The sequence below is a fragment of the Hippocampus guttulatus genome, chromosome 2, assembly GCF_054856545.1.
Source record: "Hippocampus guttulatus isolate MCC_2025c chromosome 2, RoL_Hgut_1.0, whole genome shotgun sequence".
NCBI lineage: Eukaryota > Metazoa > Chordata > Actinopteri > Syngnathiformes > Syngnathidae > Hippocampus > Hippocampus guttulatus.
The window spans coordinates 6,549,655-6,570,750 of record NC_141262.1 but is presented as its reverse complement, the minus strand read 5'-3'; the positions used below and the strand labels follow the sequence as shown (position 1 = coordinate 6,570,750).

The 21,096-nt window shown below is 41.5% G+C and overlaps 1 protein-coding gene across 5 annotated transcripts in view; it reads right to left on the bottom strand.

The window, feature by feature from the left end:
- enox2 (ecto-NOX disulfide-thiol exchanger 2) overlaps positions 1-21,096 on the bottom strand; it is a 197,542-nt gene that overhangs the window by 57,217 nt on the left and 119,229 nt on the right. For all 5 annotated transcript variants that reach the window (XM_086133080.1, XM_086133055.1, XM_086133045.1 and 2 more), the window contains one exon: positions 15,817-15,948. In XM_086133080.1, coding sequence (XP_085989206.1) covers positions 15,817-15,934 — 118 coding nt within the window. In that variant the 5' untranslated portion in view covers positions 15,935-15,948. The remainder of the gene's footprint in view (positions 1-15,816; positions 15,949-21,096) is intronic.

Genomic DNA, 21,096 nt, shown 5'->3' with positions numbered 1-21,096 from the left:
CTCCTTTTATTAGGCAATTTAGAAAAGTATATTAGATTGATGAATGCATTTATATTACAAAAAGAAATGTCTCCCTCCCTCAAATAGACGGCTCAGAAAATATAGGAATATCAGGTAAATACCTCAACGGTGAGACGAGTTTTGGATCTTTCGTTATTACATTTGACAATCAAGTCAATCAAAAAGGATTATTGTTGATGTTTTATGTTATACAATGGATGGATGTTCTGTAAAGAGCTGCAGCTGGTGTGCAAGCACTATATAAATGTTTTTTATTGTATCATTATTTATTTATTTTATTTGACATTTTTGGAATTCAGTAATTTTTGTGTTCGTTTTTAGAGCGTGCTTGTTAGTGTTCATTGGATTATCATAAAATGCTTTGTTTTAGTTTAGTTTTTATTTCTGAATATATTAAGGGGTTGTTGTCAAGTACAAAAAAAAAGCCACTACACATTGTGTAATAAAACTATAATTGCCACACGAGTGTTCGAACCGCTTTCCCATGTACCACTGTCGATTTTTCAATCCATAATTTCACCACTCCCACATATTTGAAACACATTTACACTTAGCAAAACACATTTGGTTAACACGGTGCAGGGCGGAGAGGATCATCGAATAATTCAATTACCGTATTTTCACGACTATAAGGCGCCATTAAAAGTCTTAAATTTTCTCCAGAATGGACAGGACGCCTTATAATGCGGAGCGTCTAGTGTATGCGCCGAGTTCCAAAGCCTGACTGAGAGCACGTCTGCCCGACACGCTGTTTATATAGAGAAAAGGCGGCGTGAGTGACGACAGGCATGCGGAAGTCCGCCAATGAGTGAAGAGTGGGCGTGTAAGAGGACGCTAAAGGCCCGTCCCTAGCAGGTACCAGTCGCTAATGAGTGAAGGGTGGGCGTGTAAGAGGACGCTAAAGGCACGCCCCTCGCAGGTACCAGTCGCCAATGAGTGAAGGGTGGGCGTGTAAGAAGACGCTAAAGGCACGCCCCTAGCAGGTACCAGTCGCGTGAGTACATTGTAAAATTGGCGAAATAAAGTACAACCGAACTCAGTTTTGCTTCCATTGCCTTTTTAAAAACGTGTTTTTAGCGTGCGTGCATGCATGCCGTACGTTTAAGATGGCGTATGTTTTACCATGCCTGGCTGCGCCCAATAATGCAGTGCGCTTTGTGTATGTGTCAAATACAGAAATAGCACCCCTTACTGAGACTGCGCCCAACAACACGGTGCGCCGAATGGTCGTGAAAATACGGTACAAAAAATGTGAAGCAACAACTCAGGCTCACAGCTTTGAAGTGATCAGTTTTCCAGATGGATCTTTAGCCTTGTGCACCCGCGCACCCCTCGTGTCGAAATACACTGTCAGGTAGAAGACAGCATGTCCAATGTTTGGGATCATTTCACACTAAAGATGAAGTGCAATGTGTCCGCTACAGACACTGAAGACTATTTATATCGCCAACACAAGGAATCAATGTGAAGTAATTGTGCTTTGGGATGCCCCCAACAAACTAAACATGTAATGAACACATCCATACAAGAACTGCGACATTCTCAGGAACTCAACACGATGCAGTTAGCCAGTTAACAGCCAGTTGCGAACCTGGGCTCACAATAGCCAATTCAGCACGCTAATTTTCAGATTCCCATGACATTCACCAGACCGGCCCCCACCTTTTCAAGCCACACACACTCAAAGTCACCGATATTATTGCTGCGAGAACGCGAGGACTGCGGCCCCAAGTGCACAACAGTAAAACGGGCACCTCACATACACATTTTGGTGATGAATAATTCAAAATCCATGTTTATCTGATCACGCGATAAATCAATGGGATAATCGGCTGAATAATCCATTCTAAAAATATTTGATAGCCGCTGCCCTACTACATTGTAAACATATTTGAGCATGGACAAAGGTGTTAGCATAAAATGTAGTATTGTTTAAGATTACACCTGGAACATTTAATCGATTAACTGATGATCAAACAAATAAATAATATCTTTGATAATTAATTACTCATTGCAAGACCCAGTTGAATTACATCTCAGATTTCTGTAATACCCCATGTAAGGACTTACTGTCTTTGTGTTGAATCAAAATATATACAGTATATTAAAAAAAAACATTTACAAACGTTTGCTCTTGCTTTGAAAAAAAAAAAATCAACACTTTTGCCAAGTTAAATTTTTTCTGCCCCGATTTGAGTTGTTCTGACATGTTACAAACCAATCCACTAGCGTAATCTTAATTCATGTATGCCAATTTGAAATAATGTCCTTTTTTCAGTCAAGGGATGGAAATTAAAACTTTAAAAAAAAATCCGAGTCATTGATTAATTAACAAAATAATCTACAGACCAATCGATCATTAAAATATTAGTTGTAGCGCTACTTAATATTACTCCAAAATACACAACACTAAACTGAACAGGAGGCCACTAGTTGTTGGCAGTATTCCTTCAACACTGCACTGTCAATGATGCATTTTCATAACTCATAAGAGAAGCTTGACATCTTTTTGCTGGTGGAAAGACCACAGGGACATTCAGAGGAGGTCTTCCTATGGAACCACAAGAACCAGAAGAAGAAGCCAGGGGTCCACCCACAGCAAAACATAAATGTGTCTGATCATCCTTTTAACTTGTCTTATCTTTGCGCTTCAGACTGCGCTTTCTCGTGTTCTCTGCCAACAACATCTTCCTCACACACGATCGACCGCGTTTCATCAAGAGCTCGACGTTGCACATCTTTCGACCACTCATTCCTCCACTGACTGGCGGTTTGTTCAACATAATTACATTGGGAGCAGACCATCAATCATTCGTGAAATATGAAAAGATTTGTGCGAGGCTTCTGGCCAGAAACGTTTCTCGCACCTCCCACTCATTTCTCCTCGTCTGTCCGTCCCTGATGTAAATGCTCCTCGGAACAGGTGGCAGTCGGGAACGACACGGGCGCTTTCGGTATAATATTCTGTAATGAGGCGCGATGGCCCTGCCACCTGGACCACCAGCAGGGTTTGTAATATGCTTCTCTCAATCTCTGACACGATCACTACGTTTCTATACCAACACGCCCGTCTTCATTTTTCTCTCTTCCTGCTCGCAGGCAACAGCCGAGTCGCTCAAAAGAAAGCGATTCCATTGTGTCAATCTTCTCGAAAAGGAAACCAGTTGACCTTTTTCTTACCTTTTTGATCGCATAGCTTTTACTTCCAAGTTGAGAAGAATAAAATACAATGTTTCCACCAAGTGCTACGTTTAGTAAGTGAGCTGATTTAGCTTAATGTTTGATTCCAGAGTAGTCCGCCACAGAAATGCATTGGTACTGCATCGTGTTTTTACCCAAAAAATTGAACCTTTTGGGACTTCTGCTCGGTTAGCATCTCAGGGATTTACTCCACGCGTGCGTCTTACTTTTTCTTTGTTGTCTTAATTGTGCTTGTTGTGCATTATTGGACTCGCATAGCACTTTGTGAACATGTGTTTTTAAATGTGTTCAAATACAGAAAACTACGATGACACTCATCTTTATATTTGCGTTTCCCCAGATGACCACAGCCCAATTGACTCTCCTTTAAAGGGTATTTGATGTCCTGGATGGCAGACAACTTCCTACAGCACAACCAGGACAACACTGATGTTTTCGTTCATGGTCCATGAATTCTGAGAGAACAAAATTACAACTTTCTTCAACTCAATCATTCAAAGTTAAACTAGGCTTTTATCTTTGAATCTGAGCTGAATTTGATTCTTTAGGTTAATGATAGGTGGCACGTGGTCGACCAGTTAGCGCATTCGCCTCACAGTGCAGAGGTGCAGGGTTCGATTCCGGCTACGGCCTTCCTGTGTGGAGTTTGCATGCTCTCCCTGTGCGTGCGTGCGTGCGTGCGTGTGTTTTCTCCTACATTCCAAAAGCATGCATGGCAGGTTAATGGAGCACTCTAAATTATCGCCAGGTGTGATTGGTTGTTTGTCCATGTGTGCCCTGCGATTGGCTGGCAACCAGTTCAGGGTGAACCCCGTCTACTGCTGGCTGGGAGAGGCTCCAGCACGCACGCGACCCTTGTGAGGATAAGCGGATTAGACAATGGATGGATGGATGTTAATGGCAGTGAAAACTTAATATTTCACAACCCCAAAACATTGCCAGAGTCCATCTTTTTCTCTCTCATGAGAAAATATGAGCGTGAATGCACGCTTTCATCTCCAGCAGTATTGATTAAAGCAAGACTCTCCTTTTGGGTTTTCCAAAAAAAATCAAAAACAAAAAACTATTCATAACTCACAATGAATGCAAAAATCAGCAACCCGTTTGCTGTCGAGAACCAGAAAGAGACCACATTACAATGGTTTTAGAGGCTGTGCATCGGCACTGTGTGCTTCAGCATCGATTCTAAGGTAGTTTCTATTCATTCATAAAACTCGTCCCGTCTCAGTCTCTTTTACTGAGCAGATCGTCTTTTAACATATTGACCCCTATCAACTCGTAGGTCTTTATGATACAGGCCTGTTAGTAAAATGGTGACTCAGATCTAAGACCCACGGAAGGGCATCGTTCAAAGTCTGAAGCCCTTGTTTGAGGAACAGACTCAGACAGTGACCTCATCAGCAAGCCATGCCGGAGCCTGATAATGATCCTAATCATTTGAATCAGGTGTGTTGGACGAGGGAGACATCTAAAACAAACTGGATAGAGGCTCTCGAGGACCGCACTTGGGCACGCCGATTTTTCTTTCCTCCTCCAACATACCTGATTTAAATGATGATGGTCGTTATCAGGTTCCTGGACAGCTTGGTGATGAGCTGATCATTTGAATCAGGTAAATTGGAGCAGGGAAACATCTAAAACATGCAGGACTGGAATTTGACACCTGTGATGTAGAGCCTACAATTAACTCCAGATTCGAGCCCAGGACCGCATAACTATGAGGCCAGCAATGTCCCCAGAAGATTACATTTGACCTTAAGTAATACAGGTTTCATGATGATGATAGTTTGAGTCGAATTAAAAAATTAAGTCACTTCACGACTTGGTCACTGCATGTTTTAGATCACTGCCCTTTGCCAGCTGGTACTGGTAGCAGAGGTGAGCCAACAACCTGTTATAGTACTTTGGAGTCCTCATCACTTTTAACAATAGATGCGCAAATCAATTGACTGAAGTGGATTGAAGTGTGCTTACTGGTTGATGGAAATAACCCCAAAACACCCTTCATGAAAGGAAAGGGTTGCCATGAATCTCATTTTAGCATCTCTAAACCCAGCCCTCCATTTCTATTTTCAAGCATACACACGCCTGATATGCGAAGTCTTTGCCTCTCCACTCTGTCCGCCTCCACACTCTGCCTAAACCTCTTGGCACCATCCCAATGCTGCTCCCAGGCAGTCAGCAGAAAGGGACACCGCAGTCCATCCAAGGATGGGAAATGTGCTTACGGCAAAGCAATGACCTCCCAGATAATGTGTGATGTTAATCCAGGTGAGTGACAAAAAACCCCCACATTGTGCTCCACATTCATTTTCAGGAATGGCAGTTGGCTGATGCGTTATGAGGCTTGACATATATTTCACTCCAGCACGAGTGAGTGTGTTTTTTTATATGTGTGCGCGCACGGCGGGGAGGGGATGAGGACAAGTAGGATGCAGAAGACAAAGGAGTAGTTGTTTATTCAAGGAACAATCGTTTATCCCTGGAGCCTGCTTATCTCGTCTCCGCAGTGCATTTGAGCATACGCATCTGCATCTAAATGAAGCCTGATAAACTTGCAAATATATATTTGTCTAAAAATGAAAATAGTTCTGCCACGGGGAACGGGAGTTTGTGTGTGCAGTATAATTTTGTTAAACCCACACATCTTAGAAAATATCAAATAATTTCTGTAAAAGCGGACACTACATGTTGTATAGCATACAGTGCAAGATGGTTTGGATATTTAAATGTTGACTTCCCAATTGTATACCTGATGACAATGGTTTGTGAGATCCCACAAGGGTCCGATCCGGAACTCCTTTTGTTCAATCTTTGCCTGCTGCCACAAGCATGAACAACGATGCAGATAAATATGGGCCTTTGAACTCTCTCTGTTTTTGCTTTCAACCGAACACTGTGTGGATGCCAAATAAATGTCTTTCGAAACTCAGGCAAGACTGATGTTATTGTCTTTGCTTCCTCCCAAAACAAACAAACAAAGCAATAAATGAAGAGAAAACTTGAATTTCTCACTGCAAAACATAGAGGGTTAGACTACAATCTCCCATGACTTTGTAAAAGAACTAGAAGACATCTGAAGTACATCCAGAACACGGCTGCTTGGGTCCTGACTAGAACCAAGAAGTATGACCATATCAGTCACTTTGAAAGAGCTTTGCTTGTGTACCAAAGTACATCTATAAAACAATGAAGATATAATGAAGAACCATCAATAGGAATGGCGTTCCAGAACTCCAGCCGCGTTAAAGAGATGTGGTTGGTTGTCCGCGTATGCTTTGAAGCTGATTCAGTTGCTGGTAGCGGACCAGCAAAGCAATACTTAAATGACCCTTGGGTACAAAGCCTGTGGAACTGTAGAACACAATCTATAGTATAGATGGACATCTGGTTCTACTTGACGTCTGGATATGCCTCAGTGGACACAGGGTGAAGGAAGGGCGAATAATGAGGACTGCTGCTGGAAGAGGATATCTTCTTGATGTCAGATGTCATAGATGTTGGAACCAGATGTTGGCTCTCACTGATCCTATAACCAGTTATGCATACAAACGGTTTGGAAGCTTGACTTTCCCATGGACTTTATCTCTCTATCGGTGAACCACTTGTGTCATTGTCATGGAATTGACGATATTTTTCACTACCGTATTTCTCGCACTAAAAGGCACACCTGAAAGCCTTCCATTTTCTTAAAAGCTCACAGCGCGCCTTGTGTATGGTCATTATGGTAATATTTCGACCCCAAAATGGCTCCTTGCTCAAGACATGCTGACAACACAGAGTTCAAACTTAAGGCGATCGGTTACGCAGTTGAACACGGAAATAGAGCAGCGGCAAGAGAGTTCAACGTTAACGAGTCAATGTTATAACTTGCTGTTGGTGAAGTGAACTGTGTAGCTGCTTTATTAAATAAAGTTTGACTGACATCTGATCGTTCTGTTGGCGTTTCCTCGAGCGTAGCTCCATCTAGTGGATGCATTGTAGATTGCGTCTTATAATCCGGTGCGCCCAATGTATGAAAAAAAAATTACAAAACAGGCCATTCATTGAAGGTGCGCCTCATAATCCAGTGCGCCTTCTAGCGTGGAAAATACGGTACATTAAAATATTTATGATTCGATTCGTTCATAATTTAATCATAATTGAATTCTATTTTAAGCATCAGTTTTCAACGAACAATAGTTACAAGGTCACCTCTTTGTCAGAGTCCTGCGTTCCAGCTTTGAGAATGACAAGGCCACTATTCCATGTTTCTGGTTACTGTGCCAGCAAATACATTTGAAAGTGATTGCTTTGACTACATGAGCACAAGTGTGAGTTTGGCCACAAAAACGTTTTGCATGCAACACACGGAAACAAACGTTACTTCAAACACGTAACTTAAACAGGTCTTGCTATAGCCTTGACGGCGACAAAGCCAGATTGTCCCCCCCAGTGTATGCAGTGTATGCAGTGTATGTGCATATTTGTTTTTTGGGGTTTTTTTTGTGCTACATGGCTCTTTCAACATTTTGGGTTGCCGACCCCTGACCTTGACAGTTTGAACTTTCTAAAAGATTGCATAAATGCAGAAAGCTGCTCTACGAGGAGCCACTCGACTTTATTGTTTGTAGCTTCTCAAAATGCTATAAACCACCATTTGTATTCAATCTACACACAGTTTGTCAAATAAAAGCAATTTCCTCAAACGGGTTCTGACAAGAAAAGAAAAAAAGTTATCTACAGTCAGAAGATTGCAGCTGCAACAACGATGACGACAAGGCATACATCAATACGACTCCTCAACCATTCCATGTTACTGAACACAATACGACACAGACAAGCCTTGCATTTTCCATTTTGACCTTGAGTGTTATATTATTCTGTTCTCTTTCTACAAGACTTCTGCTGCCACCTTTATTAGTGGATTGTCAGCTTCTCTTTCAACCTCGTCAACCCACTCTCTTTTTCCGTTTTGAAAAGTTTTCCTCACTACATGTGCTGACACTCGGCTGAACAAGAAGAGTTTTTAAAAAGCCTCGACATTGACTACATTTTGAATACAACTGGGAGCGACATCACATATCTGTCTGATGAAAATCCTGCTTCTACTTTGTGAGGTTTTGACATTTGAGCATAACATTCGAGGATTTCCATTCACCGCCTTAACAGTGCTTTAGACATGTAATGTACCTGCACTTAAAGCACATTTCTTCCATTAACTACACCAGGGGTGCCCATTACGTCGATCGCGATCGACTGGTAGATTGCGGACTGGTCCCAAGTCGATCTCTAGGGTTGTCGAGGAGAAAAAAACAATCATTTGCGTGTCTTTGTGCATGTTAGTAATATCTTTTTTTGTGTTCATGTAGACTGCACCCTAATCAACCTATCAGTCCCCTAACTAATTTTCACAAAAAGTATAAAAAAAAATAAAATAAAAATAAAGAAGGTAAATTTTTAACCTACGCGTCACCGGAAGTTGTTAGCGCTCAGCAGTCTGCAATTGCAGCTTGTGATCAGAGCTGTTGCGCTTTCTTTCATCGTTATCATTATTCTCATTCAGAGTTTGTTTCGTGTACAATTCACCGAAGGCACGGGCAAAGAACAGGAATCTAGAGGGCCAAGGGAAGCACTTTAAAACGGTACGTGGGAGCTACGATAGTTAACAGGCCGCAAAAGTTTATCGCATGCCTCCGTGTCAGGCTATTGCTCACCACTGGCGTGCGTGTGTATGTGTGTGCGCGGTAACGGGATGATCGCGGGAGGTTGGTTGATCGAAAAGTCGACCTTCGGTCCAAAACACATACAGTACATTTGACAATAACGTTTATCCAATCCACAAAGTTTGGGCACCCCTGCACTACACAAAAGAGAAGGAAAGGCAATTGCGGAGTCATTGTTTCAACATTGTGTTTGGTACAAGTATATCTTACCATCATTACGATCATTACCAAACTCGTGATTATATACTGCTGTGTAATTGAATATTAAATCAATTTTCCCAATTGAAATGAAGTGAAATGCCATTAATCTTTTCCTGCCCGACCAAAAATCAGTTAAAAGAGAATGTGAAGAAGGCAGTGTAATTACATAATTAAGTATGTGTTGGGGCCCTGTAAGGATGCACTTCAGCCACACTCTGTTCGTATGATACAGACGCATACTAAGAAGAGTTTGACTACTGATTCAGTAAGCTGCAGTAATATTAGTCATTTAAAGGGATAGGGAACACCTGCCTCTGAGTATTGTTATATTGTCTGTCTACATGTGTTGCTTCACCATTGCTCGGACAGCCATGGCTTCAACTGTTAGAAAATCATGACATTAATGCAATTCGTTAGCCTATCCATGGTATTTTGCAGTGTATGTCAGGATCAGGTTTAAACGATTGTTGTAAGGTAAAGCTAAAGTACGTCATTGTTTTAAATACAAGTGTGTGTACTTGAACTGAGAGTGGCAATTCAGAGCTTGAAGCATCTTTTGTGAAGAATTGTTCACTATCTGCCCAACTGCTGCTGCTTGTGTGGTGAGTTAATTTTACTGCCACCATACTTGCACTCACATTCAATAATTAAATAAATGAATGAATAACATTCACTTATATATTTTTTCCACACTTCTTTTCTTGTTTTCACCACTTGCCTGCCTCAGACACACCAGCTTTCTCCCGTCGGGGGACACCCTGAACCGGTTGCCAGCCAATCGCGAGGCACACACAGACAAATTTTGAGTGCCCAATCAGCCTGCCATGCATGTTTTTGGAACGTGGGAGGAAACCGGAGGACCCGGAGAAAACCCACGCAGGCCCGGGGAGAACATGCAAACTCCACACGGGGAGGCGGGAGGTGGGATCAAACCCATGACCTCCGCACTGTATGGTTGACGCGCTAACCACTGGACCACCAAACAAAAAAAAATCTGCCAAGACCTCATCACTCCTAACACCGGTAATCAAGCACCAAACAGCAAACCGACTTCACATTTACACCACCGTCATAATCCTGACATGGAAGAACAACATTTACTGAGCTGCACCTCATCCATTGCTGCCGCTGGCCTGACTCCAGTCTCCTCCTCTATCCAAACACTTCAGTCATGAAAACATGTGCTCTAAACCTCCTCACAGACACAAATGCTGGGAACCCCATCCTCAGGAATAAAACTGTCATCATTGCCTGCTTTGTAAAAGCTGAAGTGTATTGGAGGCTTTGCCCAAGGTGGTCTGTTTATTTAGCTGTCTGACTGGACACATGCGCTTGGCCGGAGGCGCCGTTAAAGAAGAAGAAGAACAAGAAAAAAAATATATATATATATATATACTGTATATGTATAATTCTCAGCTCACAGCGGATGAAATTGAACGCAGTTGGGTGTCCTGTAATGAATGAGAAAAGCAACTTGAAAGGTGTATACATGAAAGCAGTAAACGCAAGACACACTTTAAAGAGAGAAAATGGAAAAGAACAGTGAATTGTCTCACGGGTGTTTAGAGGTGAAAAGAAAATATGATGTTCAGTCATAGAGAATCGATAGGCAATCCACCTGGATTAGTTCAAAGTCACAACGGTGGTTTGGGATTGCATGGGTGTGTGTGCGTGCGTGTGCATGTGGGTTGAGATGCGGTTGAGAAAATGTCTATCGGCAATGTAGGCGCACAGGAGTGTGCGGACAGCAGGTATGGTATCCAATATACATAACATTAAGTAGGATTATCAATCTTTTCTTAATTATATTTTCATCCTGGGGATCAATACTAGAAACAACAACATGGGTGGTGAATTATTGCCTCTAATATAAATGATTGATTACAAGTTGTGATTTGTAAGTGGATTTGCCTTTATTGATTTTAAAAGGCACAGGAGGAAGTACCATTTTGTGTTTGGATGGCAGAATCTTTGTTCAAGGTTAATTTCTCCAGCATTAAAATAGACCTCTATATTGTGGCAAAATACGTATTACTATTATATTATATTATTACTGTGCTAAACACAAGTAAACACAGAGTGGTCTTTCTTGCTTGTCTTGCAAGGAAGAGATGTACTGAGTAGAAGCACAGAATGCAGTATCTAATAGCCCCCACTGGAAGACGCAATCCTGCGATCGTGGATTTCAAAGCTCTCCGCAGAATTGAAAGCGGTCCGTGAAAATAATAATAATAATAATAATAATAGATTTTATTTATAAGCGCCTTTCAAGACACCCAAGGACACTTTACAATAACAAAAAACACAAAACAATACATAAGGGCAAAGTGCAGAATATTCGATTTACACGAAATGTGGCGGTTCGGTTGTGGCAGGATATGATTCCCACTTCAGATTTTTTGTTAAATCCGCTCTTTGTTCTCATGTACATTACAAATCAAATGCCCCCTAATTTTAACTGAAGGTATCCTTGATGTGCCACGCATGCGCACACAGTACAACATTGAGCGGCACAAGGAAAAGGACGATGACACGCAGCAATGGTGACGGAAGTAAATACGATACAACGTGCAGGGGCTCATCAGCTTATGACGACAGAGGAGTGATGTGGGAGGTGGTGGAATTATTATGGGGAAATGAGGCGACTCTTTTCATTCTCTTCATTTCAAGACATCCAGTTAAGATGACGTCACAGAACGGAGATGTCTCCTCAAGATTATGTCAGATCACTGCTGCACATCATAAATTATCCGTGGTTGAATTAATTACATTTATTATGATGCTGTATGCAGTATCCAGGTCAAGTGGCTAATTTACACTTTGAATATTTGCTCTAATCTCACTTGCTGTGCGTCAAACGCAGTTTGGTGCAATGTTTTGCACTTTATAAGTAAAGACAATCTATTATTATTTTTATTCTCATTATTGTTATTAGTATTCAATAAATCTGCCCGAGAGGTACAAAGAGAATACCGATGTTGATTATTTTATAACCACAATGTTCCACAGTCTTTTGGTTTTGCACAAAATGTCCGAAAATAGTTTATTTTCTTTATAACTAGTCATTTCAGGTATTTTTTATTTTTTTAATGCCTGCAAAAAAATCAACTTTCAAGCCGTGGAATCAAGATTTGTTCTCTGTGTATACAACACTTTTTTTCAGCAGATTCCTGGGGGGACAAATACTGTACAAGGTCTGCGAACAAACACTGTAGGTCACACTTACAATGACTCATACAACATAAAATTAGGGCTGCTAAGTTTAATCGAAAAACTCAAGCCAATTTTACACTCTCATCCACTGATACCCATGTCACTCACTGGGCCAGGCCCAACCTTTTAAAGCCATACACACTCAATTTTACAAACACTACGGTACAACGCGAGGATGGTCATCCCACGCGGACAGAATAATACCAGCAACTCATGGGCAGGTGACTGTATTTAATAATGTAAAATCTATTGTGATGTGATTACGCTATTAATCAATAGGATAATTGGTAGAATATTCAATTTTTTAAAATATTTGACAGCTGAAGTGTACCATACAATTATTGAACCGGAACCAAAAATATTGCAAATAATAAGACACATTCTGCTTCACCAAGCATAAAGACATTATTATTTGACGACGGTTGAAATAGGTTGAAATACATCTCATTTTATCTTCTGAATAGCCACAATGGGCCCAGAGTTTGTCGATATGAATGGAGATCTTTTTGAGACCCCACAGTAGGGAAAATATTGATTTGTTTTTGTATGTGCGCAGAATGTTCAGCAGGTGAGAACATCCATCACTGCTCACGTTTCATATGCCAATTTGTGTCTTCTTGACTTGCTGCACGACACTGCGTGAATGCATGCAGATCCCAGAATAGGACATCTAATTTTGCCTGATTAGCACTCTTGTCTGGATTGTGTGGGTGTGAACATAATATGCTCGTACTCAAGCATAATTACGCCTTTCTGAATTGTGACGTGTGTCCGCGACAAGTTGGATTTACAAGAGAAACCCAATAAAACCCATTCTTAGAAAAGCCATCCAGCCTATTCATGGACACATGAAAGCTAGAACCTCTCCCAGAAGACTCTTGATTCAAACGAATACTTTGTTTTTACTGAACTGCAAACTGGGATAAATGTGTATTAAGAGGGAGGCCTTAATTTGTATCCATCCATCCATCCAGCGAGCTGGCCAACCAGCCAACCAAAACGCATGCATAGAAGTTTTTTACAGGCTGACAGTTGGCAATGGCTCTATAAACACTAAATTCCAAATTTTATTAAATTAAAAATGTTCCTTTCCATTATCTGTGTAGTGTTTATAAAAAGCATACTTTGAATGTACTCTTGCTCCGACTTTCATCCCTTTTCAAGAAGAAATAGTTGCATCCTACGGCGCCGCAAATTAAGAAAAAAAAAAGGCATTTTAGCAGGACCCCCCGAGGGCACACTGAGGCACCACGGTAGCTACTTAGCTTACATCGAGGCTTTGTGCCTGGCTATTCTTAACAAGACTTTGAAAACAATACATTGTTAGAGTCTTCCAAGGTTCACGGGACACATTATGAGGGTAAACTCACATTGGTTGACAACAAAGCACACGTTAAGGCATTTGTTGTCATTGCTAAATTTATGATGGTGTATATTTGCCATGATCCAAGATATGATAGTCCACAAAAATAACTCTTCTTATTTGTTGAACTGGGTTTGTTCTTGCTCTCTGAAACAATAATGAATGATCAATGACTTTGGCAATTATACTATGAAACCAATAATATGTACAGTACTCTCCCGACACCAGCGGTTTCCTCCCGTCATTGCTCAAAACACAGAGGAAAGTGGAATTTTGGACATCCATTTTTTTCCCCCATATTCTCCATTTATAGGTCTTGCTACAAAACCTGATTACAGAAGAAAAAATGGCCAAACATTTTGGCCAAACCGGGCTGCCGTGGCCACTAGGAACATAAAATAAACTCAGCTAATGACAGCATGGGACATGGGAAACGTGTAGGAAATTTATTTGGATCACCTGACTACATACAAACTGAAACAGCCCCTGAAAGGAAACCCACTGCCGTGCCAGGTGTCCACATAATAGTTTTAGTGGCCATTTTTATTTGGCTGTTAAAAACACACAAAAAAATAAATAAATAAAAAACAGGTGTTGCTCATTACACTGCTAATTGCTCCACTCCATTCAGGTGTGCAGGATCATGCATCGTGCTTGAGCATGCTGCTGCAGTGGCGAGGCTTAATGATGTAGTTTAGAGTCACCGCTAATGTCATTCACAAACATGCGTTTGGACCACAATTTCAAGTTTGGAAGTTTTCCTGCATGCACACACACACACGCACACACACGCGCACACACGCGCACACACACGCACACACACGCGCACACACGCGCACACACGCGCACACACACGCACACACACGCACACACACGCACACACCCACACCCACCCACACACACACACACACACACACACACACACACACACACACACACACACACACACACACACACACACACACACACACACACACACACACACACACACACAAGGCCTTGAAGTTGAGAGGAGTCTTCTGTATAGGGAAGTCAACATGCTGGCTTACATTAAATGTGACATTCGGTCCCACTGCTCTTCATTTATTTTGATAGGTTTTTGTACCGATGTTGGGGCTGGGCGATTGAGCCTTAAATTAAGTTACAATTTATGTTGTTTTTCAATTCGGCTTCGTTGAAGGCCACCTACAGCCGCAAACAGTTTTAACGTTCAGGAACAGTTTTTTTCTTGTTGCAAGGAAATTTTGAGCATGTTAAAAATTCCTTGCGACATGAAAAACTGTCTGTGACCTTTAAACCTGTCAATGTCTTTTGTTGCTAACTGTTGTTAGCTTCTGGAGTTAGTTAATAGCTAGCAGCCATATGCTTGATATTTTGAGCATGTTCAAAATTTCCTTGCGAAAAGAAAAACTGTCTGTGATCTTGAAACCTGTCAATGTCAGTTGTTTCTAACTGTTGTTAGCTTCTGGAGTCAGTTAATAGCTAGCAGCCATATGCTTGATCAAAAAGTAGTGTTTTACATGCATGGTGTGCTTAAAGAATTAAATGCATGTTTATGTAAAACGTGTGAATGTCCTAAACGTTAAAAGCAAAACTGGCAGCCTTGGAAGGTTTCGTTGTAGGATGGCAAAAGCATTTTAGATGACTCAGCAATTTGTTAACATTCACACCATGACCAATGCAACCACACAGGAAATGAACTCACTCCACTCCCAACGATGGAAAATGAAAGTGCTCTGACCTCGAGAGCAACTCAAGGAAGAGCAGCTCTTTTTACAAGACTGTTAAAAAAAAATGTAGTCGTTCACAAACTCACAACAAACAAGACAGCCGAGTCATTCATTTTTAAGGCTGTATTTTCTTCTTTAGAGTCCCCTAATCCGTTTTTAAATACTCTTTGGTGCTTTATCTTCAATAGAAAATAGCCTTGGGGACAAGTCAATTAAAAATAATTGCAACTTCGATGACGGGGAACGAAGCAGCTCAGGCAAAGCTCCTGCATTAAAAATCGGCTTTGTCCACTTTAAAGAAAGACACATGCTTATTTAACTGACAAATGCCAACAAATAGCACAAGTTGGGAATCCTTAAAAAACAAAATGAAGCCGCATACCTGGCATGATAGGCTGTCCGGTGATACCCATCGGAGGCATTCCCAGGTTGTTCATGGCGGTGGCCCATGCGTTGGGGTCTGACATGGGCATCGATATTGAGTTGGACTCCATGGTCATGTTATGAATCCCCTCTGAGGAGAGACACAAACACTACAGGTCAGTGTGCGAGGAGAACATGTTACAACCCTACCGGATGATGCTAATGGAATTTAGTGGGAAATCAGATGAAAATTTTAAGCACTACTACGTGACCATCTTGAGTTTCAACTACATTTACTGTAACTTGATAGTCAGACAAAAGTAATAAATCATACCACAACAATTTCTGCAAACATGACAGTATACATTGAGAAGCGCATATACAAAACTTTGACACCCCCCCACCCCACATAAGAAAAATGCCCTCAAGCCATGCATGTGCTTTTCACTGTGTAGTAATGAAATCCACCATGCAGGTTATACTTTGTGAAAAACATGCATAAATGACACATTTAAACAGAATACAATTTGGAGTCACTGTTCATGTTTTACAATGGCGATACTTTTTTGTGTTTCTAAAAGTAAAATCACAAATGTCTATTCTTTACTATGTATTATTATCTGAAAAATGACAAAGAAAATACATTTCTAAATAAGAAAAACAAAAATTTTAATTGGGCAACGGCATTATTTTGCCATGAAGTCCATTCTACATCAAGTAAGTAAACATTTATAACTTTCACAATTCTATTTTTATCTGGAAAAAAAAATAGTTTTCAAAATGTGATAAGTTTAATACCAAATTTGCACTGGGCCATTACAATATTTCACTTTGAAAAGGCTATATTTAAAAAAACAAGACAAAATATATTTGACTATGGTGACAATGAACAGTTTATTGTTTTTGTGGTAATAAGTGTTGAGAGATTGGAAAAGCTCTGACTGTTCGAAACTGCAGTTTCCATGCCAATGTCGAAAGGAGCAGAATAACTCTGCCCCGAGGACGTAGCTCAACTTCCCATATCTGACGGGATGTTGGACATGAGCAAACCTTTTGAGACTCAATCAAAAAGCAGCCTAGTAATGCACTCCATTTTGCTTCAGGACATTATTCGTCCGTCACACATCAATTCAACAAACTTGTTGACTCAATTTGATTTTCCTCATGTCATAAAAATTCTTGGTACACCTCGGATAAAAGTAATAGATTGTGTCTTATAATGCGGTGCGCCCAATGTATAAAAAAAATTCTAAATAGGCCATTCACTGAAGGTGCACCTCATAATCTCGTGCGTCTTTTAGTGTGGAAAATACGGTAAATGAAAATGTTTTGAAAATTTACTTAATCAGATATTGCTGTTGAATTGTGGTTCAACAGAAATATGAAAAACAAACTCATGAAACACGCCTGGTCAAAAACGACGGTGATTCTAGAAAACGGACATGTTCAATCAAGGTGTGCCCTATAATTAGTATCACAGGCTTCTTCAAACTTGTAATCACTTTGTTGGCCTATTTTAGGGGTGACAAGAAGTCACGGTGCGGTCTGGTGCGATGGTGGGTACCACACTAAACGTGGACCGGAGGAAGCGACGGAGAGAGTTGTCTCATTAGATTAGAAAAAAAAAAACATGATCGACAAGCACCTTAAATGCCAAGGCTTTAAGACCATCTCCCTCCAGCTCAATGTTCCTGTGACGACAGTTGCACAGAAATGTTGTCCATTTTTGTCTATTGATCAATCAATCGATCTCTCTCACCAATTAATAAAAATTAAGGCTAGAAGAAGACTAAAAACACATTGAGGATGCAAGTAATCTCACATCGAATCAATCCTGTGTTCTTCCATCACGGTTTGGTTTGGGGCCGCCACAAAAAAGGACAAAATCCGACTTCAACGGACAGTTAGGACGGCGGAAAAAATCGTTGGCACCGCCCTACCCACTCTTGAGGACTTGCACACTGCAAGAATCAAGACAAGGGCACGGAAAATCCTCCTGGATCCCCCGCACCCTGCCCACCACCTTTTCCAGCTACTCCCCTCAGGCAGACGCTACAGATCCATGCGCACCAAATCCAGTAGACACTTAAACAGCTTCTTCCCTCTAGCCATTAACTCCTTAAACAGTCACTGACGTAGTCACTCTTCTTGTACTACAAATACTGCTACTGGTTACTCTAAAATGGTTCAATGATTTGTTGTTTACGATGATACTAATGCAGCGTGTTATACCGGAGACAAATTCCTTGTATGTTCTACATACTTGGCAAATAAAGATGATTCTGATTCTGATTCTGATGTTTTTTGTCTTACTAAATTCCCCTGGAGGACAGTATGCACCACGACAGGTAGAAAGTTGTTGTCATGGCATTTTAAATCACATTCTCTTCTGTTAGGGGAGAGGTGAGTGCAGGCTGCCAAGGACCCACCGCCTCACTCAGAACGCACTTTTTTTTCAAATCCATCTCACCGCGGTCCGCACACATAATTTTCCGGCACTGGAAATGAACATGGACTGGTTTCACATGTGGTGATAATCTTGACAGTCAACTTTCACCTGGTGTCAAAGTGCGATTATCGAGGCGCTGGGCACAAGTGAGGATTGGCAGCTCAAACTGTGGGAAATCACAAAGGTTTGTATAAATAACGTCCCCTGAAACGGCAAGCCTGCAATTACATCACAGTGAATGCATCACGTGTGCTGAGCCGGCGACCGCGGTCCATTTCACCGCTCGAAAGCACCTTTCACAATCTCCTCTGTTCGCCCTCTGTCCAGCTGATGGAGCCGCAAATCGCTGCGAGAGCCAAAGTGGCCCCTGGTCGCCCCGCGGCCACACACGGACAGCCAAAGCTATGTGTGTTCAACAGAGGCAGGATGCAGTGCATACAACGCGTTTGTCGAAAAACATTCTCTCGCCACCATGAGGAGGATAATGACAAAGACGACAATTTGGTAGTGGCAGGGAAATCAAGAGGAAAAGGGGATTGCCACAAGACTATTTCCGGCAGCTTTTACCACACTTCACAATCACACAATCAATTGGCTGCACATCAGCGAGGGTGAATACGCTTGGAATGGTGATGGCTTCTGGACCACTGGGACCCAAGACCTCTTATCCGTTTTCTGAAGCACTGGTAACTCAGGCAAAAAGCGTACACCCCGGATTGGCCGTTCAGCAAGCTGAGAGCTCTTATTTGCCACCTACACCCTACTCATAAAAAGTTAAGGATAATTGCCTTTGGAAAGACATTTCAGGATGAGCCTAAAATGCGCTGCAACCTTTAACGGTGAAATTAATATGACCTGCTTCATACTTTTGATGTTCACTGTTTTCATTATTTTTGCAAAACTCGCTGTTCTCTAATAAGGAAAGTTTCCAAAAATCCCCATTGATTTTTCCGGAAATGTTCCACTCCTAGGGACACTAATGCCCTTGGGCCAATTAAGTGGTTGAGATGACAGATGGGGTCCACAAAACAAAATGGAAAACAACTTGGATAGATGCTGGATGCATTCATCGTCATTGTTCCGTGATACAAGAAAAAACAAATGAAAGAAGTGATCTCAACTTCTGTTTTTTCTGTTGGTCAAAAATCCATGACGGAACAAAATCTTTTTTAGGGGAAACCATGCTTTGTTCAACTGGATCTTCAATGAGGAGTGTGGCCAAAGGCAAGTCAACAGCATGAATTTAACAAGCTACAAGACTGTCAATGAGCAGATGTCGCATTGATATAGAAGAAGCTTAGAGAGACCAAATGTACTGGGACGGTTATCCAATTTCTACTAATATAACAAGCCTACATCAAATAAATAAATCAAACAAAACACTGAATCATACAGCCATAAAAAATACATACTTCAATAAATTAAACACTGAATCTCATCTATCTAACAGCGCTGTCCGATAGCAAGCATCTATTCATCCATTTTCACTTCCCGTTTATCCTGCTGAGATTCGTGGGGAGCAAGCCCAACTGAATTTGGGCTAACAACAACTACACTCTGAACTGGTCGCGAGTCAATCACATAGAGACAGACAACCATTCCCACTCACATTCACATCAATCAAACTTATTGAAACATTTTGAAAACACAACCATCATGTGTTTGAAGAGACAAAAAAAGAAAAAAAACCCTGCAAGCAGAAAATGTACAGATGAGACAAAAGAATGGGCAAATACCAAAACCAGGTTTCGGTATCGGCCTGATACCGGCCTTAATTTTAAGGTGTGGAGGGTGTCGATACTAGCCACCAATTCTTCAGACAAAGAAAATATGACACTGAGTAAGTCCTTGTAGTGTTCATTGTGTTCATGTGTTCACAATGCGACAAACCACCAAGAATATGATCACTGAAAAAAATGTGAGAGAAATAGAGGCATGCCAATAATGAATGGTGATATAGCGGGGGAATACTGTATTATATATTCTCTCTCTCTCTCTCTCTCTCTCACACACACACACATACACTCATACAGACTGCTTGGAGTGTCAGTCACTGGGGGTTTGGAAATGACCTTGGGGGCAGGAGTCAGGGCTTTGTTCCATTGCAGAGGAACTAACCAACAAGAGCGTTATCAAACGTAGAACTAAGGCAGGATGCCTGCCTGAATGGCAAACACGCAGCCCAGAACTCATAGCACACATGTAACTTCGATCAGAAAGTGTGTAAAGGAACCTGATGTGAGAGAATCCCTACTGCGCGAGCCTCTTTGTTGGCACCGTCATGAAACCGCTTAGAGCACATTCTCGCCACAACAAATAAAAGCGTTTGGTTCTGCTCTCCGGGGTTATGGCCTGGAAGCTCCCACGGCGGGCAGTTGAAGTTGGAGAGTCATTTTCAGGCCCATTGGCTGAAAGCGCCAAATGTAGGCAGATGGCCGCCATGGGCCATTAATGCAAGATTCACACGGTTTAAATAGCTAACTACTGGTTTACTCATACACCTGAGGAGGTCAATTGAAAGATGAGGGACAGCGAGGAAAGGATGTCGACGAGGTTAATAGACAAGACACAAAACATAGTCAGAGCGAGTGGATGAGAGCTCTTTGCATTGGATTTCAAAACACCGCTTGAGTACGGGGACTTGATGACAGTCATTACCGCTAAGTAGATGCTAGAAAAATCTGTAATTAGTGCGTAACGTAGCGCCGCCGCCGAACACGAAGCGGATGAGAAGACAGATGGAGTGTACAATGAAAAACTGGAAAACAACTTTAATTGTAGCTGGGTGCATTCTGAGTCATTATTCCGCCATACAATGGGGACTTCTTCACTTTTTGTGTTCTTTTGTAG